This window comes from Schistocerca americana, chromosome 2, assembly GCF_021461395.2.
Source record: "Schistocerca americana isolate TAMUIC-IGC-003095 chromosome 2, iqSchAmer2.1, whole genome shotgun sequence".
Classification (NCBI taxonomy): Eukaryota; Metazoa; Arthropoda; class Insecta; order Orthoptera; family Acrididae; genus Schistocerca; species Schistocerca americana.
Window position 1 is genome coordinate 699954010 of NC_060120.1, and position 25758 is coordinate 699979767.

Below are 25758 nucleotides of genomic sequence, written 5' to 3' on the forward strand. Positions count from 1 at the left end.
TATCCTCTTTACTTCGACCATCATCAGTTATTGTGCTTCCCAAATAGCAAAACTCCTTTACTACTTTAAGTGTCTCATTTCCTAATCTAATTCCCTCAGCATCACCCGACTTAATTCGACTACATTCCATTATCCTAGTTTTGCTTTTGTTGATGTTCATCTTATACCCTCCTTTCAAGACACTGTCCATTCCGTTCAACAGCTCTTCCAAGTCCTTTGCTGTCCCTGACAGAATTACAATGTCATCGGCGAACATCAAAGTTTTTATTTCTTCTTCATGCATTTTAATTCCTACTCCGAACTTTTCTTTTGTTTCCTTTATTGCTTGCTCAATATACAGATTGAATAACACCGGGGATAGGCTACAACCCTGTCTCACTCCCTTCCCAACCACTGCTTCCCTTTCATACCCCTCGACTCTCATAACTGCCATCTGCTTTCTGTACAAATTGTAAATAGCCTTTCGCTCCCTATATTTTACCCCTGCCACCTTCAGAATTTGAAAGAGAGTATTCCAATCAACATTGTCAAAAGCTTTCTCTAAGTCTACAAATGCTAGAAACGTAGGTTTGCCTTTCCTTAATCTGTCTCGTAAGATAAGTCGTAGGGTGTTCCAACATTTCTACGGAATCCAAACTGATCATCCCCGAGGTCGGCTTCTATCAGTTTTTCCATTCGTCTGTAAAGAATTCGCGTTAGTATTTTGCAGCTATGACTTATTAAACTGATAGTTCGGTAATTTTCACATCTGTCAACACCTGCTTTCTTTGGGATTGGAATTATTATATTCTTCTTGAAGTCTGAGGGTATTTCGCCTGTCTCATACATCTTGCTCACCAGATGGTAGAGTTTTGTCAGGACTGGCTCTCCCAAGGGTGTCAGTAGTTCCAATGGAATGTTGTCTACTCCGGGGGCCTTGTTTCGACTCAGGTCTTTCAGTGTTCTGTCAAACTCTTCACGCAGTATCATATCTCCCATTTCATCTTCATCTACATCCTCTTCCATTTCCAGAATAGTGTCCTCAAGTACATCGCCCTGGTATAGACCCTCTATATACTCCTTCCACCTTTCTGCTTTCCCTTCTTTGGTTAAAACTGGGTTTGCATCTGAGCTCTTGATATTCATACACGTGGTTCTCTTTTCTCCAAAGGTCTCTTTAATTTTCCTATACGCAGTATCTATCTTACCCCTAGTGAGATAAGCCTCTACATCCTTACATTTGTCCTCTAGCCATCCCTGCTTAGCCATTTTTCACTTCCTGTCGATCTCATTTTTGAGACGTTTGTATTCCTTTTTGCCTGCTTCATTTACTGCATTTCTATATTTTCTCCTTTCATCAATTAAATTCAGTATTTCTTCTGTTACCCAAGGGTTTCTACTAGCCCTCGTTTTTTTACCTATTTGATCCTCAGCTGCCTTCACTATTTTATCCCTCAAAGTTACCCATTCTTCTTCTACTGTATTTCTTTCCTCCATTCCTGTCAGTTGTTAACTTATGCTCCCCCTCAAACTCTGTACAACCTCTGGTTTTTTCAGTTTATCCAGGTCCCATCTCGTTAAATTCCCACCTTTTTGCAGTTTCTTCAGTTTTAATCTACAGTTCATAACCAATAGATTGTGGTCGGGGTCCACATCTGCCCCTGGAACTGTCTTACAATTTAAAACCTGGTTCCTAAATCTCTGTCTTACCATTATATAATCTATCTGATACCTCTTACTAACTCCAGGGTTCTTCCATGTATACAATCTTCTTCCATGATTCTTAAACCAAGTGTTAGCTATGATTAAGTTATGCTCTGCGCAAAATTCTACCAGACGGCTTCCTCTTTCATTTCTTAGCCCCAATCCATGTTCACCTACTATGTTTCCTTCTCTCCCTTTTCCTACGCTTGAATTCCAGTCACCCATGACTATTAAATTTTCGTCTCCCCTCACTATTTGAATAATTTCTTTTATCTCCTCATACATTTCATCAATTTCTTCGTCATCTGCAGAGCTAGTTGGCATATAAACTTGTACTACTGTAGTAGGCGTGGGCTTTGTGTCTATCTTGGCCACAATAATGCGTTCACTATGCTGTTTGTAGTAGCTTACCCGTACTCCTATTTTTTTATTCATTATTAAACCTACTCCTGCATTACCCCTATTTGATTTTGTATTTATAACTCTGTATTCACTTGACCAAAAGTCTTGTTGCTCCTGCCACCGAACTTCTCTAATTCCCACTATATCTAACTTTAACCTATCCATTTCCCTTTTTAAATTTTCTAACCTACCTGCCCGATTAAGGGATCTGACATTCCACGCTCCGATCCGTAGAATGCCAGTTTTCTTTCTCCTGATAACAACGTCCTCCTGAGTAGTCCCCCCACCCCCGGAAATCCGAATGGGGAACTATTTTACCTCCGGAATATTTTACCCAAGAGGACGCCATCATCATTTAATCATACAGCAAAGCTGGATGCCCTCAGGAAAAATTACGGCTGTAGTTTCCCCTTGCTTTCAGCCGTTCGCAGTACCACAATAGCAAGGCTATTTTGGTTAGTGTTGCAGGGCCAGATCAGTAACTCATCCAGACTGTTGCCTCTGCAACTACTGAAAAGGCTGCTGCCCCTCTTCAGGAACCACACGTCTGTCTGGCCTCTCAACAGATACCCCTCCGTTGTGGTTGTACCTACGGTACGGCTATCTGTATCGATGAGACACGCAAGCCCCCCCACCAACGCCAAGGTCCGTGGTTCATGGGGGGATATTGCGTATCTTTTGCCCATTAAATTCCGTTCAATGTCGTTTCGATATTATTAGACAGATACAGCTGTTGAAATTTGGTTAGCTGGTGGAGACACCTTTAATATTCACTCAAATTGTAACAACCTACTGTGTACTACAGACGATGTTCTCAAAAATGCTAAAGATCAGTTAACATGTGTATTAAATTCATATGATAGCATGAAAATCGATTCTGCTTCATAATAACAAACTGATTGTAAGGATACTATAGTATTTTTGCAGTGTGAAAAAAGGTAAAAAGAATTAAATTTGTGAAAAACATTATACCATTTAAACTCTGAATACTCGTTGTATATGTAAGTGTGGACAGCTATCCAAGTGTGTACGTAACTTTGTTTGGAAAATCTGATTTGAGGTGAAACTTATTGGAAAGAGAGTACAGTATTTTACATAAACATTAAGTATGAAAACAGAGAGAGCATTTCGCAATATGAGATGCAATTTACTGGCATAATAGTACAATATTTGACATATATTCGTTTGTGTATGTGTGTGTGTGTTTAAATTTACCACCCACTGCCTTTTTTAATATTTTCTTAAACTTTCTGGATTTTTTAAATTTCCCTTTCACTCTTGATGATGTCATAGAAAAGAAGGAGATTGGCTTGAGACATCATCGAAAAGTTGTCGTGGGTTGATGACGTCATTGAAAGGTCAGTAATATCATGTCAAGGTCATTGACTTAGGTCAGATGAAGTCACAAATGTAAACAAAGCGGACCAAAGCCATACGAATTCAATGATCTTAAATTTTTGCCATATGATCTCTAATCTACACGTTATGGCTGGTGCTGTGCTTGTCTACAGAGTGGTTACGTTTGGGATATACGAGTAGACTGAGGCTTTGATGGCTGCTGCTGCTCTTTCCTGCTTATGTGTACCGAAAGATGACGATGTCTGCAATGTAATTCCTAGGTTTTTGTATTTCCCTACTATATGCAATGGTTCATTGTTTAGGGTTATACTTTGATGATGGTTTTCGTTCTTTCCTGAAGGTCCGCCGAACTGTCGTCTCTTGGTTTACTTTTAGGTGATTTTCCTTTGCCCGAGTTTCTAATCTCTGTAGTGCCTTCCGTACGTCCTCTCTTACTGCTGAGCCTGTCACCAGGTCGTCTGCGTACAAAATCACTGCTTTTTAAGTCTTCCTCTGTTACGTTTGTCATATCCGCTGTGTAGGTGTAGAGCAGCGTTGCACTCATAAAGTCTCCTCGGAGAACGTCATTTGTCTATATAATTTTCTTTGAAATTTCGAGATTATTGATCGATCGGATCATATTTAGTTGAAATCATGCCTCGTTTGTTCTCACTAGAAGACTGCATAGCACTTTTCTGTTTCGTGTTTCAGTGTGTCAGCTATCTGATCGATTAAGTATTTCACTGCCTGTACCGTGCTCCTGCCCTTCATAAAGCCAAATTGTCATACCGAAAGTTTCCGTCGACCACGTCGAATAACTTTTTTTGGGTATTTTCGTAAATACTTCGAAAGAAGCGTACGAGCTGCTTTCGAACTTCGATAAAATTGTACTGAATCCGTAGGAAACAGATCTTTCTCAAAACAAAATATTAGTGCAAAATCGAAGGTAGATCCTACTGCCGTCTTCGAGATTCCTAAGGATGCGTCTGTGTCACGTGAAGTCCTGTCACAATGCTGCTGACGACATCCATCTTTGTGGACAACTGATTGGATCGACCTCCAGAAATTCACCGTTAACGGAAGCAAGACCACAACGAAATTCTGCAACTGTGAACAGTCTTCTCTGAAAATGATTAACTACGAACAATTGCACGAAGCGATTCGAAGTACTGTTGTTGAGGTATGCTTTACACACTTGTAAAACATAATTCAACGAACTTTTAAATGAAATGTGAATTATTTCACAACACCGCTTCTTCAAATACTCATTGCAACAAACTACTGGACCAGTTTCTGAGCCGTAATTGTTTTAAGAAAAATAAATGACAGATCTCAAAAACGATAGTGACGAGACATTTGAATAGCCACATCTAGAGACCTTTTGTAAAAGCTTAAGCAAGCCCTCGCAGGTATGAAAACATTTGTTGCGGAGCTCCTGGTGCAAGAGCGAATCGTGTTTCCCGACAATACAAGAACGATGACCGTGCTTCCCCGATTTATGTGCCACAGTTTCCGTTCCAGAATTATGCATGACGTATAGTCTCCGCAGATAAACGTGCGACAACAGGACGTCCAACAGTTTTGAGCAAACAAAGACGTGATTTTTACGTACTGTTGACATTGAGGGCGCAAGTGATTGATGATGATGACTTCGTGACAAGGTACACGATGATGACATAATCATCGAATAGAGACGGAGGAGTAGCTAAGTTTTGTAAGAAGCAGGGAACAAATCGATCGAGACTTTGTGGAAGGAACCATCCCTGCATTTGCTACAACCAGTTTTTGTGCAAGCTTCAGATACGACGACACGACATAAATGCTCACAGCAATATTTCTTCGGAGGCGACTTGTTGCATGTGATTATGCTTGAGCAGCCACGGCGTTTCGGTCTTACACTCTTGCGACCTCGTGCGTCATGTCTACCTGCGCCTGTTTGTCCACGGACGTAACACAAAGGGAGGCGGAAGGCAAAAAATGACACCGGTGTAGTCAGCACTGTGCTAGTTCCTGTCCAACGATTCTTCTTCAGAAGGTGCTGACAAATGACTCAGTCCTGCAGTGTTATTTTCACAATGTGCCGCTCATCTTCGTTTTTTTCTCTCGCCGTCTCTCTCTCTCTCTCTCTCTCTCTCTCTCTCTCTGTCCGTCCGGTTCCATTGTACATCCATTACATCTGATTTCGCGAAGCAGTTTCTACTTTGGATAGTGCCATGAGACTGAGCATTGGTGCTCATTTTTAGAAGCTCGAATTTCTGTAGTTTTTTGCTATGTTGTCATTATACGGGCCAACACTAATACTGTCAAATGGCTATATCAAACGCTAGTCGTGACAGGATTGAAAATTTCTTGATCGAGAGAATGCAGCACGTAACGATGGATAGAGAGTCATCAACAGATGTACAAGCAGCTTCAGCTGTGAGTCAGGGAAGTGTATTGGGCACCTTGATGTTCACGTTGTACATTGATTATTTATTTGACGACAGCATCATCATACCGTTTTGAGATGAAGTTTTCTCTAACGATGTTCACATGAGAAAAGCTGCCCAGCATTTCGTCAGATACTGTTAACATTTCAACGTAGAACAACAGTCAGCAGATACCTTTAAATGTCATTAACATAAAGTTATGCATTGCACGAAACGTAGAAAAGTAGTATAGAGCAGGTCAATATCGATGAGTCACAATTGGAGTCACTCAGCTCATACAATCAGCGTGGTGTAACAATTAGTTGCAATATGAAATGGTATACACTGTCAATCGTACGTAAAGCGGGTGGCAGGATTCGTTAATCGGTACCGTACTTTTAACAGCTACATCTCCCTCCTCTACCGCTCCACCCCTCAACCACCGCCCCACCACCGCAGGCCTACTATATAAAAGAGCTTTGCACATACCAGAAATGACTGCTAAAAGAAAGGTTGCAGCGACATGCAGTTATCAGCGTTGTTGAAACCTGAAAAATGTGGGGCATCCACAGTGTAATGTGTTGCCTTTCTTTAACTCGGATTGAAATTGTTCCAAAAATGTTTAATACTTCACAGAATAGTATTATTTTGTATTGTTATCTTGTTACGTAATGTTTTTGTAATATTTAGGCTTAGAGTGTCTGTTAACATGTTTATCTTAGGTAATAACAGTAATGAGACAACACTGAACTATCTTGCGGTCTTTTAGTTTATATTTTTCCGCATATGTAACCTTTTTACAGACGAATGGAAAAACTGGTAGAAGCCGACGTCGGGGAAGATCAGTTTCGATTCCGTAGATATGTTGGAACACGGGAGGCAATACTGACCCTACGACTTATCTTAAAAAATATATTAACGAAAGGCAAACCTACGTTTCTAGCATTTGTAGACGTAGAGAAAGCTTTTGACAATGTTGACTGGAATGCTCTCTTTCAAATTCTGAAGGTGGTAGGGGTAAAATACAGGGAGCGAAAGGCTATTTACAATTTGTACAGAAAACGGATGGCAGTTCTAAGAGTCGTGGAGCATGAAAGGGAAGCAGTGGTTGGGAAGGGAGTGAGACAGGGTTGTAGCCTATCTCCGATGTTATTCAATCTGTATATTGAGCAAGCAGTAAAGGAAACAAAAGAAAAATTCAGAGTAGGAATTAAAATACATGGAGAAGAAATAAAAACTTTGAGGTTCGCCGATGACATTGTAATTCTGTCAGAGACAGCGAAGGACCTGGAAGAGCAGCTGAACGGAATGGACAGTGTCTTGAAAGGAGGACATAAGATGAACATTATCAAAAGCAAAACGAGGATAATGGAATGTAGTCGAATTAAATCTGGTGATTCTAAGGGAATTAGATTAGGAAATGAGACACTTAAAGCAGTAAAGGAGTTTTGCTATTTGGGGAGCCAAATAACTGATGAATGTCGAAGTAGAGAGGATATAATATGTAGAGTGGCAATGGCAAGGGAAGCGTTTCTGAAAAAGAGAAATTTGTTAACATCGAGTATAGATATAAGTGTCAGGAAGTCGTTTCTGAAAGTATTTGTGTGGATTGTAGCCTTGTATGGAAGTGAAACGTGGACGATAAATAGTTTAGACAAGAAGAGAATAGAAGCTTTCGAAATGTGGTGCTAGAAAAGAATGCTTAAGATTAGATGGGTAGGTCACGTAGCTAATGAGGAGGTATTGAATAGAATTGGGGAGAAGAGAAGTTAGTGGCACAACTTGACTAGAAGAAGGGATCGCTTGGTAGGACGTATTTTGAGGCATCAAGGGATCGTCAATTTAGTACTGGAGGGCAGCGTGGAGGGTAAAAATCGTAGAGGGAGACCAAGAGATGAATACATTGAACAGATTCAGAAGGATGTGGGTTGCAGTAGGTACTGGGAGATGAAGAAAATTGCACATGATAGAGTAGCATGGAGGGCTGCATCAAACCAGTCTCTGGACTGATGACCACAACAACAACATGTAACCTTATCTCGTTAGTAACCGGACAAAAATTAGTCACACTGGGGAGAGCTGTACCATCGCGTCCAGCCTTCATACTGGCCTCAGTTCAGCGGGAGAGAGAGTCACTGTGTTTATGCAGGTACACCAGACCTGACTTAAGTCACACAGTGATGTATTCGTCAAAAAAATGGAAGTTATGCGTGCAGCCTAGTCAACACGGCTGTTGTCATCCTGGAAGACGTGACTGTCCACAGTATACTCATCATAACTTTATAGAAGAAAGGAAAACACTTGATCACCAAGAATACTGAAACACCGCCAAATTAAGACAAAACCCCTTCCGGCCGGATCTGAAGCCTGCACACACTGGTGATGAAATGCCTCATTGTGTTGACGGGGCACTCGACGCCTTGTATCGTTTCAAAAAAGGCATATTGGAGAATCTTCGGACTATATTACAAGTCTACAGTCAGTTACTGTCAAGTTTGTATCTTGTCTGGTGCACTGAAGACATGCAATTTTGTGTGCCGCTGTGAGCAATGGCGACTGGCGAGGTATCCGACTCCAAATGTCTATTGTATGCAACTACCTTCGCAACGGACTCTGGGAAACTGGTTGAGACAGATGTGCCTTCACTCCAACTGCCTTGAATCCCATTGTTAACAAGTCGTGACACTCGTCTGCGGTTTCGCTCAGTTAACGACCAGTGTTCTTATGCTTTGTTACATGGCTGTGACTGGTACACCATTCTTTGTAGACACATGGACAGTCCGCTTTGATACAACAAAAGGCCGGAGAACTTGATTCACGGAGTGTTGGTGGGCACGTCCAAACACGGCATATCATTTCTGCCACGGCAGAATTCGTTAATCGGCCACGTCTGCACGTCGATCCATCTTACCGCGTTGATTACATACAACCCAGTGGTACACATTCACTTCTTCACTGCCATGATTTATATGAGCGATGGAGGGTTAGGTGACCACATGTTACCAGTACTGCACCGTGTGCAGCGGTCCAAAGCGACCTGCGCCCTTCTAAGAGGACCAGTCGTCACTAGCGTGGACAAGCACGCACAGACGTTTGTCTTCGGCTGGTTTTAAACCCTAACAGCCACGCTCTGACCAACTTTCTTATTACTGAAGTAACGAGGCTATGGCCAACATTGTGCTTAGGTACACAGTCGTTGCTATGAACCGTATATTTTGTCGTTTTTTTAGTGTTTTCATGTTCTGATACGAGGGAGGATCGGAAAGTAATGGACAATAATTTTTTCTCCCGTGGTACTGCCGCTGCAATGTTGAAATGTCACGGCGATATGTTGTATTAAACCGGGGACCCAGAAACGATGGAGAGGCTTCGTCCCGCGGCAGCCCGCAGTGGTTCACAACCCCCCAAAAGATCATAGGAGTCCAACCACCACAATGCCGCCCGACACCGCACCCAGGGTTATTGTGAGGTTCGACCCCCAGTGAATCCCCCCTCCCCCCCCCCCCCCTGGATCGTCTCATACCAGACGAGTGTAGCCCCAAACGTTTGCGCGGTAGAAAAATTATGACGTACGCGTGTGTGGAAACGGTGTTCGCGCAGAAATCGCCGACACAGTGTAACTGAGGAGGAATAAAGGGAACCAGCTCGCATTCGCTTTGGTAGATGAAAAACCGCCTTAAAAACCATCCACAGGCTGGCCGGCACACCGGACCTCGACACTAATCCGCCAGGCGGTTCGTGCCAGGGACCGGCACGCCTTCCCCCTCGGGAAGCAGTGCGTTAGACCGCGCGACTAGCCGGGCGGGCGACGACGATAAAGTTACACTACTGGCCATTTAAATTGTTATACCACGAAGATGACGTGCTACGGACGCGAAATTTAACCGACAGGAAGAAGATGCTGTGATATGTAAATGATTAGTTTATCAGAGCATTCACACAACGTTGGCGCCGGTAGCGACACCTACAACGTGCTGACATGAGGAAAGTTTCCAACCGATTTCTCACACACAAACAGCAGTTGACCGGCGTTGCCTGGTGAAACGTTCTTGTGATGCCTCGTGTAAGGAGGAGAAATGCGTACCATCGCGTTTCCGACTTTGATAAAGGTCGGATTGTAGCCTATCGCGATTGCGGTTTATCGTATCCCGACATTGCTATGTGTTGGTCGACATTCAATGGCTGTTAGCAGAATATGGAATCGGTGGGTTGAGGAGGGTAATACGGCACGCCGTGCTGGATCCCAACGGCCTCGTATTACTAGCAGTCGATATGACAGGCATCTTATCCGCATGGCTGTAACGGATCGTGCAGCCACGTCTCGATCCCTGAGTCAACAGATGGGGACGTTTGCAAGACAACAACCATCTCCACGAACAGTTCGACGACGTTTGCAGCAGCATGGACTATCAGCTCGTAGACGGTGGCTGCGGTTACCCTTGACGCTGCGTCACAGACAGGAGCGCCTGCGATGGTGTACTCAACGACGAACCTGGGTGCACGAATGGCAAAACGTCATTCATTCGGATGAATCCAGGTTCTGTTTACAGCATCATGATGGTCGCATCCGCGTTTGGCGACATCGCGGTGAACGTACAATGGAATCGTGTATTAGTCATCGCCATATTGGCGTATCACCCGGCGTGATGGTATGGGGTGCCATTGGTTACACGTCTCGGTCACCTCTTGTTCGCATTGACGGCACTTTGAACAGTGCACGTTACATTTCAGATGTGTTACAACCCGCGGCTCTACCTTTGATTCGATTCCTGCGAAACCCTACATTTCAGAAGGACAATGCACGACCGCATGTTGCAGGTCCTGTACGGGCCTTTCTGGATACAGAAAATGTTCGACTGCTGCCCTGGCCAGCACATTCTCCAGATCTCTCACCAATTGAAAACGTCTGGTCAATGGTGGCCGAGCAGCTGGCTCGTCACAATACGCCAGTCACTACTCTTGATGAACTGTGGTATCGTGTTGAAGCTGCATGCGCAGCTGTACCTGTACACGCCATCCAAGCTCTGTTTGACTCAATGCCCAGGCGTATCAAGGCCATTATTGCGGCCAGGGGTGGTTGTTCTGGGTTCTGATTTCTCAGGATCTATGCACCGAAACTACTTGAAAATGTAATCACATGTCAGTTCTAGTATAATATATTTGTCTAATGAATACCCGTTTATCACCTGAATTTCTTCTTGGTGTAGCAATTTTAATGGTCAGTAGTGTAGAAGTTTGCGCTACAGACGGTGTTTTGTTTTCATGTGCAGCTCTAGCGAGAGGGCGGGAAATATGAAACAAACATGGTGCGCATGTTACTGTTGTTAACTTGTGACGAGAAGTGAAGTGTAGTTCGATATTTGTGAGCCAAAGGGAATAAATCGAGCGAGATTCACAGGTACATGGGTGGCGTGTAAGTGGAGGACTGTACGTACTGTAGCAGTGTCTCCAGGTGGTGTGCATTCTTGCGAGAGGGCCGTGTGAACCTTAGCGTCCGGTAACAGCTGCAATGCCGCAGAATGGCGGAGCCACTGAAGCAGCAATTTTGAACGACCGGCGTGTGCAGCTGCGAACCCTATCGCAGCAGTTCAACATTTCCTACGGTGCGGTGTACAATATTGTTCATGACTCCGTGAAATTTCGTTAAGTTCGTGCTCGCTGGGTGCCTCAGAGCGTAACAGACAACCACGAGGGCCAACGAATGATGACGAGTTTGCCGCAGAAGCTAATTCTTATTCATAATGTGTTTTAATACTTAACTGCATCAGCCCACATATTTATATTAATAATCACTGTACTGCCAGTTTCATTTCTAAGCCTGTTCTGGGAGAGACGCAACATTTCGACGTGGCACCGATGCGCCGTTGACGTGACGTTCTTACTAATTTTCAATATCTCTTTTCTCTTATCGTACAACCTGAAACTTAAGTCATTCGAAGAGGTCTGAGAATTTTAACTAAATATACCGCTTAGAGCGATTATCAGAAAGTGTAATGCAATTTACATTTTCAAAAATACCATCTTTAGTTGCGCAGCTCTCGACACCAATCGGGGAGTATTACAACATACATTATTTCCGTGGTTCGGCATTTACTTAGTGAGCGGAGATGGAAGCCAACTTACGAGGTGTTTGTCAAAGGCAGGGAGAAAGAGGTGCTGCCTAAAATATCAACACCCAGAAACAGATGAACGAAGCTGAAGAGATATGTCACTATCTCCTGTGATATTATGAGAGTCTCTTCTAAAATGTTGATCTAGTTAATTTGAGATATGTTCACCCAATGTAGAGGACAGCTATACACTGAAACCCCGAAGATACTCGTATGGGCATGCATATACAAATACAGAAATATGTAAACAGGCAGAATAGGGCGCTGCGGTAGGCAACGCCTATATAAGACAACAATTTTCTGGCGCAGTTGTTACATCGGTTACTGCTGCTACAATGGCAGGTTATCAAGATTTAAGTGAGTCTCAACGTGATGTTAATAGTCGGCGCACGAGCGATAGGACACAGCATCTCCGAGGTAGCGATCAAGTGGAGATTTTCCCGTATGACCATTTCAAGAGTGTATCGTGAATGTCAGGAATCCGGTAAAACATCAAATTTCCGACATCGCTGCGGCCCGGAAAAGATCCTGCAAGAATGGGACCAACGAAGACTGAAGAGAAAAGTTCAACGTGACAGAAGTCCAACCCTTCCGCAAACTGCTTCAGCTTTCAATGCTGCGCCATCAACAAGTGTCAGCGTACAAACCATTCAGCGAAACATCATCGGTATGGGCTTGTGGAGTAGAAGGCCGACTTGTACCCTTGATGACTGCACGACACAAAGCTTTACGCCTCGTCTGGGCCCGTCAACACCGATATTGGACTGTTGATGACTGGAAACATGTTACTTGGTCGGACGAGTCCCGTTCCAAATTGTAACGAGCGGATGGACGTGTAAGGGTATGGAGGCAACCTCATGAATCCATGGACCATACATGTCAGCAGGGTACTGTCCAAGCTGGCGGAGGCTCTGTAATAGTGTGGGGCGTGTGCAGTTGGAATGATACGGGACCCCTGATACGTCTAGGTACGACTTTGACACGTAAGTAAGCATCCTGTCTGATCACCTGCATCCATTTATGTCCATGGTGCATTCTGACAGACTTGGTCAATTCCAACAGGACAATGCGACACCCCACACGTCCAGAATTGCTACAGAGTGGCTCCAGGAACACTCTTCTGAGTTTAAACACTTCCGTTGGCCACCAATCTCCCCAGCATATCTGGGATGTCTTGCAACGTGCTTTTCAGAAGAGATCTCCACCCCCTTGTCCTCTCAAAAATTTATGGACGGCCCTGCAAGATTCATAGTGTCAGTGTCCTCCAGCACTGCATCAGACACTAGTCGAGTCCATGCCACGTCATGTTGCGCCACTTCTGCGCGCTTGCGAGGGCCCTACACGATATTAGGCAGATGTACCACGTTCTTCGGCTCTACAATGACCAACGCAACAGAGAAGAGTTCTTTAAAAGGCAGTTACGTCATTTCGTAGCTTGAAGACTATAGAGCTCTCTTACAGCCCTCGATCCTCCGCAAACGGAAACGAAGTCTCACGGCGAGAGTTAGTGGCGCTGCGTAGCAGACCCGAAGCATCAGAAACTACGAGAAGGCGACCGTACGAAAATAGACAGGTAAAAATGAGGAGCAGCATCAGGGTGACAGATCATTGAAATGCGACACGTCTTCTGGGCTAATTAGCCATCACAAGCCTTTACCGTTACGTTTTACCATCGACGAAGGGGACAGAAAGTGAACAAAATGATACTGCACCCTCTGCCATACACCGCAGACTTCCTAAGAGTAGTTGTAGATGTAGCTGTGCTACCAGCAAAGGCGAGGCTCGCCAGGCGTCCTCTGACTTCAGCTCCCTTACCTTCGAGAATATCGGTTGCAAAATTATACGGTTCATTTGGTAGTAAGTTTAAAACATCACGAGATAACATGTTAAAAAAAGTGTCTCTCTTTGTCGTCCGGTCAACAATGCGATTTTTTCAGTTATCAGTGAATCTTTATCTCTGCCACTGCTGTTGTCGATGGTATCGCCGGTCAATACAACTCTTTTCCTCTGTCGTTGAATATTTGAAATGTAGACATAAACTTATTTTCGCTGCGGAAGAATTTACCATGAAAGCCTTGACCAAGACACCATTCATTCATAAACCGAGGGAAAGAGATAGTAACTCTTTGCTGCTTCTTCGATCACTTCATGAAGTTGTAATATTAAAATGTATTACCAGGATACAATCACGATTTAGTGTCCTCCTTCCCGTCACTCACAGTGAGCAGAAAAACGGGAAACTTTATTTAGCTGCTAAGAAACTATTTTTTTTCTATTTTAATATAATGAAAGGAAAATGCCTACATCATACGGCTTTCAAGAAAGTATTGAAGAAAGTGTTGTGGTATCATCACCTGTAGGGAATGAAGGGAGGGCGAGTAAAGGTGGGGCCGGCCGGAGTGGCCGTGCGGTTCTAGGCGCTACAGTCTGGAACGGAGCGACCGCTACGGTCGCAGGTTCGAATTCTGCCTCGGGCATGGATGTGTATGATGTCCTTAGGTTAGTTAGGTTTAATTAGTTCTAAGTTCTAGGCGACTGATGACCTCAGAAGTTAAGTCGCAGAGTGCTCAGAGCCATTTGAGCCATAGTAAAGGTGGGAATGGGGGTGGGAGGAGGAACGTAAGATAATCAGCGTAGATTCGCATTAACAACGTCCGGTAGAGTTGTGCTGCTTTCGCTGTTTGACCGATTAGGCAGCTCTTCTGAATTTTATTTGTGTGGTCGACTACTATCAGAGACCATGAAATACTTCCGAACGGGAAAAATTGAAGAAATAAGGACAGACTTGTTTCTGTTCTGAGTGTTTAACTACGTGGATGCAAAAACGAAAGATATATGCGTAATATAGACAAAGCGCCATTTATGTACTCCATATTTATGAATGATTGATTTACTACCGAATCCAAGGCAGAAGAATATCGTTTTTATGGGTTCTATAGAGTGTCCTATGGCAAACTGTAAATATTCAGGGATGTGACAGTAACAATCATTCGAAGCAAAAAATTGTAGTAAACACGGGCTGTAGAATGCACACCTTAAAAGCTTCGAGCACTTGTTCATCTTCCGTACTGTGGAACACATATTTTCTACTGAAAAAGTGCTCAAAGGTCGTCAGGTTTTAGAGCCCAAGTTTACTAGCCTGTTTTGCTTCGAATTATCGTTCCTGTCAAATCCTTGAATAGTGACCATTACTCCTGGGACTTTGTATACCTGACGCGGCTGTGAGTTATTAGCTGAATGATAGAGAATTTATAGTTGCCATTTTTTTACGACGAATGTTTAATCTCCAGCCAATCCTAAGATAGGTATATTGGAGTACGCTGTACGTTCACATCAAAAATTGAACGCAATAACTTTTTCTCACTTTTGACGGGTATCAGTTAATAGGATGAGACCCGCGATTTTGTATATACTGGGAATACTATAAAAAGTATTGCTACCGGTAGAGACATCGGATGTGCCTAAGGTAACTCTCGCCGAGCCCGGACCTTTTAATTTCATGAAGCAGACTCTGCACTGCGCGCACCGCGGCCACAAATAAGATAGGAGGCGGGAAGCGCCGGTACTTACCTGGGTCCGCAGCGGCTGTCCATCTCCAGAGGGGGCTCCAGTTTGAGACGGGCCGGGCAGATGCAGATGCAAAAAGCCGTCTGGCCGACGCCGCGGCGACGTGCGCGCGCCTAGCGGCCATCGTGGGCATTGTCCGCGTCTGCAGCCGGGTCAGTGGCGCGCTGTGGGCGGGACTGGCGCAGCCGCTGATTCAGTTCCCGGCTGCTGCGACTGGGGATGGCAAAAACTGACCGGTTAAAACCGATTCCGGTATTTTAATTCTGAATAACAGGTGTATTTTAGAATTTTTTTGGTCTCGATTATAACATGTTTCTTTTTCCATTTTTTAAATAATAAAGACATAAAAACTGGCTCAGCAATTTTCCATAGCATCAGTGCTACTTTTTTTGTTTTTAAATAAAACTTTTTTTAGAAACGAGTTATGTTTGTTTGCAAAATTCCCAGTGTTTTGAAATAGTGGATTATTACAGAAATTGGAAAAAGAAATCAGCACTGCTATCAAAACAACGCCTACAGTTAGAAACTTGTAACAAACAAATGACAGGAATCGGTACAACATTGCAGAATCAATAAGGTATTTGTTGCCGAGTGCGTAGCCTATTACACTGTACGCGTGTATGTACAGTGTGACCCCACCAGGTCTATGCGCTAGGTTCTCGCTGTCGTCCTCAGACGCCAGTTGCATTGCAGAATGGTTCCACCCCTAGTCTGGAAGTGTTTTACATGGTGCGATAGCAGTGAAGAACAATATTCCATTTGCTTTCAAATATCAAAAACGGGAGGAGGCCCAACAGAATTGCGACGTCATATAAGGAGAAAGCATCCACAATGTGCCTTGATAGAGAAGGTGTATTTGACTGGTATACCTGTAATTTTATTGACGAGCTAAACCTTAATTTTGTGGTTGCTTAAGGGCGAAAAACGTATACCACACAAAAGTGATAATACAGGGGAGTCATCAACTTGTGAGTTTTCGCCCACGCCGTCGCCGCGCCCGCCTCCTTCACCTTCATAATCTTTGCTGAAGACAATGATACCGATTTCTGCCGCTGCCTCAACCCTATATCGATCGACGTCACTTTCTCCATCTTCGACAGAAGTTTTAAATCTTTATTCGAAGTCTAGGTTCGTAACACCAATTAAAAAAAACGAAATTCGGTTATTTCAGAAAGCGGTTACTTTGAACGTGTAAACTTGAGACGAAAAGAACTGGTGTTGCTCAAAACCGGTGACGTCAGCTATAACCGCCATCCCTAGCTGGGACTCGGCGAAAAATGTTATGTAAAACGATAATGTAGCATATGAACAAAAATGTTAATTTCTTGTGTTTTCTGATGTCTTCTCGGGACGACACCTGCCTGTTAGTCACTGTACTTTGACGACGGGCCGTGTCGTCATCGTTGGACGCATTCACATTAACATCTTCACTTTGTAAATTACTCTAAAGGGAATGGCTGAGAGAGCTTTTGATCGCCTACGTGCCCATGTCCAGTGGTGGTAAGTTCCATTAGGCCTCGCGGCTAACCCGAACCCCACGCAGCTACGTGCCGATGTGTGCGTTGTCATTTATCCAGTGTCACCCAGAAACAATGGTCAACATTTGGGGACATGACAGAAACGATAATTCGAAGCAAAAAAGTACAGTAAACATGGTCTCTAAAATCCATACGTTAAGAGATACCAGCACTTCTTGAACTTCGGTACTGTCAAACAGATCTCTTCTCCTGAAGGCTGTTTGCTGGTGGTGGTTGTGGTGGGTAGTGTTTAACGTCCCGTCGACAACGTGGTCATTAGAGACGGAGCGCAAGCTCGGTTTAGGGAAGGATTGGGAAGGAAATCGGCCGTGCCCTTTCAAAGGAACCATCCCGGCATTTGCCTAAACGATTTAGAGAAATCACGGAAAACCTAAATCAGGATGGCTGGAGACGGGATTGAACCGTCGTCCTCCCGAATGCGAGTCCAGTGTGCTAACCACTGCGCCACCTCGCTCGGTGGCTGTTTGCTCTCCATATTTTGAGAGGTGATAGTGTGGACCAAAACAAGAAAAAATGTTTATGAGCACTTGTTCCTTTTGCCGGCCGCGGTGACCGAGCGGCTCTAGACGCTGCAGTCCGGAACCGCGCGACTACTACGATCGCAGGTTCGAATCCTGCCTCGGGCATGGATGTGTGTGATGTCCTTAGGTTAGTTAGGTTTGAGTAGTACTAAGTTCTAGGGGACTGATGACCTCAGATGTTAGGTCCCATAGTGCTCAGAGCCATTTTTGAACTTGTTCCTTTTCGCTAGTGTGAAACACATGTCTTCTACCGTATGCAAGTCTTAACGTATGCATTTTAGAGCCCATATCTACTTGACTTCTTTGCTTCGAATTATAGTTCCTGTCATATCGTTGAATATCGACCATTCCTTCTGGGACACCTTTTATTTATCGTATCCATGGAAGCGGTAAGTAGCAAGCTTAGTAATAACTATGGATCCTTCTCAAAACAGGATCACGGACTTTAACTAATTTCTCGTATTTATTCTGGCGTCTGCTCGTTATGATTTTTCAGCTTTTATTACTTACTCTACGAGGCAAACGAGTCTGCGACTATTTGCGCTTCCCTTCTTTGTGTACCCCTAATCTTTCTTATTAGGCTGACCTGATGCAGATGCCACACATTTGAGCGTTAATCCGGTGTAGGCCGTAAGGTGTTGTGCAAGCACCCCCATTTCCGGACAAATTGCTGTTTTGCAGCGTTCTACAACTGATAGAGAGTGTGTCATTCACTTACCTACAACTGAGTCTTTTACTTTTCGTAAAGTGCACAACTTTACATGGCTACATGCAGCACTGGAACAAGGGCTACGTGCTATGCTAGCACTATTGCTACACTCACATAATGGCGAGAGATCTACCTGAAAATTCTAGAAAGTTCAGGTCCTGCAGATGACGAAAGAATCAAAACTTTCCATCCAGTTTCTCGTAGAACAGTCTAATGTCAAAGCCGAACACAACAGTCTAAACACGGAAATATTAATATCCGAATTTGAAAAATGCTATTACTCATGAAGGCACCGCTGCTATAACATGTTTCACTGTTGCAAAATCACAGAAATGAGATGTACTAATATTAGAACCCCTGGCACTGGTAAATAGTTATGGCTCAAGGGCGGCAGACACCATTCCATTAGGACAGGGGTGGGCAAATAACTGCCCACGTGCCACATGCGGGCCGCTAAGGGTTTTTGTGTGGCCCGCCAAGACAGTCAGGAAAACCTGTGTTGAACCGCCTTTCCTTCTCGTGCGCGACTGCATATCTTCAGTAGGATAGCCACGTCAATACCCATGCACTGAGTCGACAGTACTGGCGCAAACGAAGGTGATACTCAGCGCGGTGGCTGATGGGGGCGAACCTACAGGCATTTGCAATTTACGCTGGCTCCCATCAGCCACCGCGCCGAGTATCAAGATGATCTGGGTCAACCGTAAGATGAACAGCACTTTTACGGTTGATCTGGTTTATTTCCATGTTATCTGGGCAACAGTAAATATATAAATGTCTCTTAAAACGATTAAATGCTAGAGAATATAAAATGCATGATAAAAAATGAATCTTTTCTGAGATACAAACTTAAATAATGAATGCAAACGTTTTAAAAGATGCGGCCCTCCGCTAACCTCCACTTCCTAAAAGTGGCCCCGAGCTACGGCAATTACCCGTTCCTGCCCTAGGAAATTCCTATTCTACATTGTTTAGGTTGCACAACTGGCTAATTCCCTAGCTCACACGCCGTTAGTCCAGAAAGTTCCGAAACTGGTTTTATTCCTGGCGTATACTGACGTCAGCGCAATAGCTACGGTGACAGCTTGAAGTAACAGTAATGAATGGCGGATGTGCATCCGACCAGCCATTTGAGAGCACGCACTGTTGAATAGTGGGCGTGCGGCTGTTGTGCCACAAATCGCAGTGGAGCAACAACTCTAAATCAAGAGCTCCAGACACTGCGGAAACATTTTGAAGTAGAGATATCTGTGTGGAAAGTTTGTCCCGCACACCGTGACTCCAGAACAAAAACAACGTCTGGTTGTCTGCCGCGACGTGACTGAAATGCAAAATGAAGACAGTTGATTTCTGGAAAAAAATCATCACAGGTGACCAGACTTGGTGTTATCAATACCAGTCTAGCGCAAAACGACAAACTGCAAGAATTCACACGAAGGTTCAACGCTCTGATGACATAATCGACATTCAAGCCATTGTTACGGGTGAGTTGAACAACATCCCATACAATGACAGTTTCACATCATGTTTTGTGCATTGAACTCAAGAAGGTGGAGACTATGTAGAACACCTGAAGCACTGAAAAACCAGCATCTTAACGTTTCTACATTTTTTATTAATCCAGTCCTGAATCTTTTTGGACTGACGGGGTGTAATTAAGATGGAATAGTTTTTTACTGTGGCACCTGAAAGAGCCGTCTAAGAGAAGTACAACGGCACAATACATGAGGAACTTGATCAAATAATAAGATAACAACACCGCAAACTACTGTCCCCCCGCCATGAAAAGAGGTCCCACAAGCGTCTTCTTTTCCAATTCCGCAGAAAATTTCCGTTCCTTGGAAATATGAAGTGTATCGTAGGACGTCGTAACCGTTTACCGTTACTTATTACACGTTACTACTTACCGTATTATCGACAAAGCGAACAGTAAACTCGGCCGTAGCGAGAACTAACTTCAGTTACGTGACTAGGCACAGTTCAGAATAATGCGGGTCGTTACCTCGCAGCGCACGAACGGAAGCGATCACGGAAAGTGCCTTTGCGGGCAACCGTGATGGCTTTAATTTATTGACGAGCGACAGCTACAATTATCCTGCACAACCCACCTTACGGTGTGTAGCGGAGGTACCAATGATTGATCCCTCCTTCCCTATTCCGTATACGAATGAGGTGTCGTAAGAATGACTGTCGGCGTCTGTGGAAGGAAGTAATACGTTGCCTGACTCCTTGCGAAACGTAATCTCTCGGAATTTCAGCAATAAACCTTTCCTTGATAGACTTACATCGAGGACATCTCTCTGGAAAGCTATCGAAAGATTAGAAGTTTCTGGGGAAGAAAGGGATTGGCAGGCACACTCGCGAAGTAAAACCCCGCAGAATAGATCTCTTATTGCTGACGTGACCATACAAGTTCCTGGTTTTGACCTCCCAAGAGGACTGTGGACACGATTAAACATAATAAGGACTGAAGAAGCCCTCCAGTGACTGAGTAATCAGCAGTGTGTTACAGGACTGCAGTGCGTGTAGTATATATCTTACCTCATTAATGGATTTCCGCTTTCTTTTTTTAAAATAATTCCTTTAGATTCATGGTTTTTATGCTTTTCAGTTCATTTGTGCTATATGTTTGCAAAGTGTGTAGTGAATATTTTCATATGTGCTTAACATTTTTTTCGTATGTTGTTTGGTTCATTATGCTGTTTTCTTTCTTTGTGATGTATTACTTCCCATTAGGCAAAACTGTATAATTTTTTTTTTGTAAATTGTTTTCGTCATGCGAACGAATATTCATGGTGGTCAGAAATAGCCTGAAAAGCTGTTACGGATGTCGCAGGACAGGTTGTGCTGAGAAGTAATTACTAAGAAAAAAATCAACACGTTGCGCCGTTTTCGAGTTAATTAGCACCGCAATTAGCTAATCAGGCCGTTGCGCGCGCGGATTCAAGCGACCAGCCAGAGACGGTGTTGCTAAACGTGTTCTTCGTGTGGTTTCCTTAAACCGAACAAGAGAGTGGTGGAAAAACTGGACGTGGGACGATAGTAAGGATCGAAGCAGGGCCAGAGGCTGAGCAGTCTCGTGCGCTACCATCTGCGCTATGAGGACAACTGACACTACTTGTATATGGCGGGCCGCGTGAATCTGTGCCCGCAACGGCCTGAGTCTCTAACTGCAACGTTAATTAACTCGGAAACGGCGCAAGGTTTCGAATTTTTAGCCTCTCTTGTGGCGTCTGTCACTGCAGTTCGCCTGAGCGTCTCTAATCGATCGCCGGACGCAAGACGCCGCTCTTCGTTGGATCTTCTCTATCTCTTCTGTTTATCCAACGTGACAAGGATCCCAGACTGAAGAGTAATATTCAAGAAGGAGCAAGGGGTGACGGTGCTACGGAGAAGGTGACGGAACGTGCCAGCAAAATAAAGACAATTAACGAGGGATACGATGCTGAGTGGAGCGCGATGCAAGTAGCCAACCCAAGGAACAAGAATCGAGCGAAACAGTTCACGATGTGGATAAATATGTGCTTGGGCAGTAATTTCTGCGATGCGCAGTACAAAGAAATACCAACTTTGTACTCAATAGCACAGATCTGAACGTAACGAAATTCCAATCACCAACTCTCTCCTCCGAATGCGAAAATATTTTGTTGACACCGACCTACATAGGGCGGAACGATCACCACGATAAAATAAGGGAAATCAGAGCTCGTACAGAAAGATATAGGTGTTCATTCTTTCCGCGCGCTATACGAGATTGGAATAATACGAGGTGCATTCAAGTTCTAAGGCCTTCGATTTTTTTTCTAATTAACTACTCACCCGAAATCGATGAAACTGGCGTTACTTCTCGACGTAATCGCCCTGCAGACGTACACAATTTTCACAACGCTGACGCCATGATTCCATGGCAGCGGCGAAGGCTTCTTTAGGAGTCTGTTTTGACCACTGGAAAATCGCTGAGGCAATAGCAGCACGGTTGGTGAATGTGCGGCCACGGAGAGTGTCTTTCATTGTTGGAAAAAGCCAAAAGTCACTAGGAGCCAGGTCAGGTGAGTAGGGAGCATGAGGAATCACTTCAAAGTTGTTATCACGAAGAAACTGTAGCGTAACGTTAGCTCGATGTGCGGGTGCGTTGTCTTGGTGAACCAGCACACGCGCAGCCCTTCCCAGACGTTTTTGTTGCAGTGCAGGAAGGAATTTGTTCTTCAAAACATTTTCGTAGGATTCACCTATTACCGTAGTGCCCTTTGGAACGCAATGGGTAAGGATTACGCCCTCGCTGTCCCAGAACATGGACACCATCATTTTTTCAGCACTGGCGGTTACCCGAAATTTTTTGGTGGCGGTGAATCTGTGTGCTTCCATTGAGCTGACTGGCGCTTTGTTTCTGGATTGAAAAATGGCATCCACATATCATCCATTGTCACAACCGACGAAAAGAAAGACCCATTCATGCTGTCGTTGCGCGTCAACATTGCTTGGCAACATGCCGCACGGGCAGCCACGTGGTCGTCCGTCAGCATTCGTGGCACCCACCTGGATGACACTTTTCGCATTTTCAGGTCGTCATGCAGGATTGTGTGCACAGAACCCACAGAAATGCCAACTCTGGAGGCAATCTGTTCTACAGTCATTCGGTGATCCCCCAAAACAATTCTCTCCACTTTCTCGATCATGTCGTCAGACCGGCTTGTGCGAACCTGAGGTTGTTTCGGTTTGTTGTCACACGATGTTCTGCCTTCATTAAACTGTCGCACCCACGAACGCACTTTCGACACATCCATAACTCCATCACCACATGTCTCCTTCAACTGTCGATGAATTTCAATTGGTTTCACACCACGCAAATTCAGAAAACGAATGATTGCACGCTGTTCAAGTAAGGAAAACGTCGCCATTTTAAGTATTTAAAACAGTTCTCATTCTCACCGCTGGCGGTAAAATTCCATCTGCCGTACGGTGCTGCCATCTCTGGGACGTATTGACAATGAACGCGGCCTCATTTGAAAACAATGCCCATGTTTCTATCTCTTTCCAGTCTGGAGAAAAAAAATCGGAGGCCTTAGAACTTGAATGCACCTCATAGAGAATTGTGAAGATGGTTCGATGAACCCTCTCTCAGGCACTTAAATGTGATTTGCAGAGTATCCCATGTAGATGTAGATGTAGGAAAGAAGCTCTGAGAAAAATTGTTCTGTATGTGGGATTTGGTTTTAAAAGATGCCAAGACACAAAGGTCATCACGTGCGAACGAGACGATGTAGCTCAAACGAGACCCACTACATTAGATTTTTACGAAAGAACAAAGCACCAGCATTAAAGCGGTCAGATGTTTATCCAGGCGAAACCTGGTTTCACACACATTAAATTGTGAATATATGTTTTCACAGTGATAATGTGCGAGTATTGTTAAGAAAAGGTGTCGGTGAATGTCTGGTTATCGTACAGTGCAGGGTCATGGTGTTGGCGTAGAGACGTGTAGCGAATGACAGCGCTGTATCTGAATGCAATAAAATGACCGCACGGATAAAATCGGAGAAATTAGAGTTGATGCGGAGGTTTACCCACAATGGTTCTCTTTGCATGCCACCCATGAGTGGAAAAGGTAGAAAAATACAAATATCAGAAGTACCCTCCGCCACACACTGTAAAATAGCTTGAGGGATATGTACTGGAGTGTACACTGTGTACACTGTGTACACTCCTTGCATCTCGCACGTAAACACAACAGCGCTGCCGCACTGAACAGGCCTTGAACACGCTTTGCCCGGAAGTACATACACTCTTGTAAAACTTAAAACTCCGCCCGCAAGTCCTGGCGGGCACTATGGTTCCGACCGACCGCCGTGTCATCCTATGCTAAGGGCGTCATTGGATGCAGCATGGAGAACGTGGCATCAGCACATCGCTCTCCGGGTCGTCGTCGGCTTTCGTGACCTGGAACTACTATTACTCGGTCAGGCAGCTCCTCCTTTGGCATCACGAGGGGGATGTTCCAGTCCTCCGACCAACGAAAAATCCTCTGCAGTACCGGATATTGAACCCGGATCCTCTGGATGGCAGTCAGCCACGCTGACCACTCAGTTACAGAGGGGTACAGTACGAGTACACACTCTTATACGACAAGTTATCACTCTGTGATATGGTATACGAGGTATGACGAATGCACGTGGAGGTAAAGCTATGTGGCTTTTTCCTCTAGCTCTGGAATCTTTTTTTATTCACCGATATATTGTAGGAACTACTGCTTTGTGGTTGAGTGCATCAGTCGGTGAAAACGGATCCTTAGATGATCGCTTTCTTATCCGTCTGCCCGTCTGAGTGTTAAAAGCCCTTTTTCTCAGAAACGGGTAGACGTATCAAGTTGAAATTTATGTTGCATACTCAGATCTATGGTGCGTTTGCGGTGTAAAAAAACGTGTAAGACGTGTATATTTCTATTGTCTATTGTCAAACTACAACTTATGAAAAGATGTTTGTATTTTATTAACAGGATTAAGTAGGGATAATTAATATTTGTCATGTAGGAAATAATTGTGGTAGCAGGGAATGTCTGCACCAAAGTATTGTTGACAGGAGAGACCGGACATTGATACAATTTTAAAAAGGGCAGGAGAGACCGCATATGGATACATTCTAAGAAAAGAGCGGGAAAGACCGCACATTGATACATTTTGTAATGGTAGCAGGAATTGTCTGCACCAGAAAGCATTGTTGGCGGGAGAGACCGCACTTCAGCGTTCGTAGGAAGTCAGTAGTAAGCGAGATGTGAAGCGAGTCGGTAGCAGGTCTGAAGCGAGAGGTTGAGAGGAGCGGTGTGCCTGCCAGCCACCAGCTATGATTTACAAGAGATTATAAACGGATGTATCATAAGAGGAACTAATATTATTGAATTATTTTTTTGAGAAACTCAAGACTACTGAAGGTATGTTTGCGCAATGCTAGTTGTAAGATTATTGTAAAAAGTAAGTCCCATTTGAACGTTTGTAAAATCATTTCATTCAGAATATAATTAATTTTTGCAGGCAATATTGCATTACTGATTATAATCCATCCCAAAAACCATCAACGCAAAACTTTGCAAAATTTTATTGTTGTCAAGAAAAAGTTTAACTATGAATTACGTAACTTCAGTCAAATCAATTAAAGAATAACGTCAGCTTAGCTATTAAATAATAACGTCGGCTTTGGTAATAAATACAGCCACTTATTATGACAGCCCACCAGCAGCTAATACAGTATGGTAAAACAGAGTAAGTATATTCATGTCGCAGTTCAAATGGCTCTTGGCACTATGGGACTTAACTTCTGAGGTCATCAGTCCCCTAGAACTTAGAACTACTTAAACCTAACTAACCAAAGGACATCACACAACACCCAGCCATCACGAGGCAGAGAACCCGGGCGTGGGAAGCGAGAACGCTACCACACGACCACGAGATGCGGGCATGTCGCAGTTCGATGTAGCAGTCAGATGGCGAT

General features: G+C 44.1%; 1 protein-coding gene across 2 annotated transcripts in view; it reads right to left on the reverse strand.

Moving 5' to 3' along the window:
• The window catches only part of LOC124595134 (uncharacterized protein C1683.06c-like), a 200176-nt gene extending 184614 nt beyond the window's left edge, over positions 1-15562 (reverse strand). The window contains exon 1 of one of the 2 annotated variants that reach the window (XM_047133732.1): positions 15512-15562. In XM_047133732.1, the coding sequence (XP_046989688.1) occupies positions 15512-15534 (23 nt within the window). In that variant the 5' untranslated portion in view covers positions 15535-15562. The remainder of the gene's footprint in view (positions 1-15511) is intronic. The other variant, XM_047133731.1, reaches the window with a different exon arrangement.
• Between the last annotated feature and the right edge of the window lie 10196 nt (positions 15563-25758).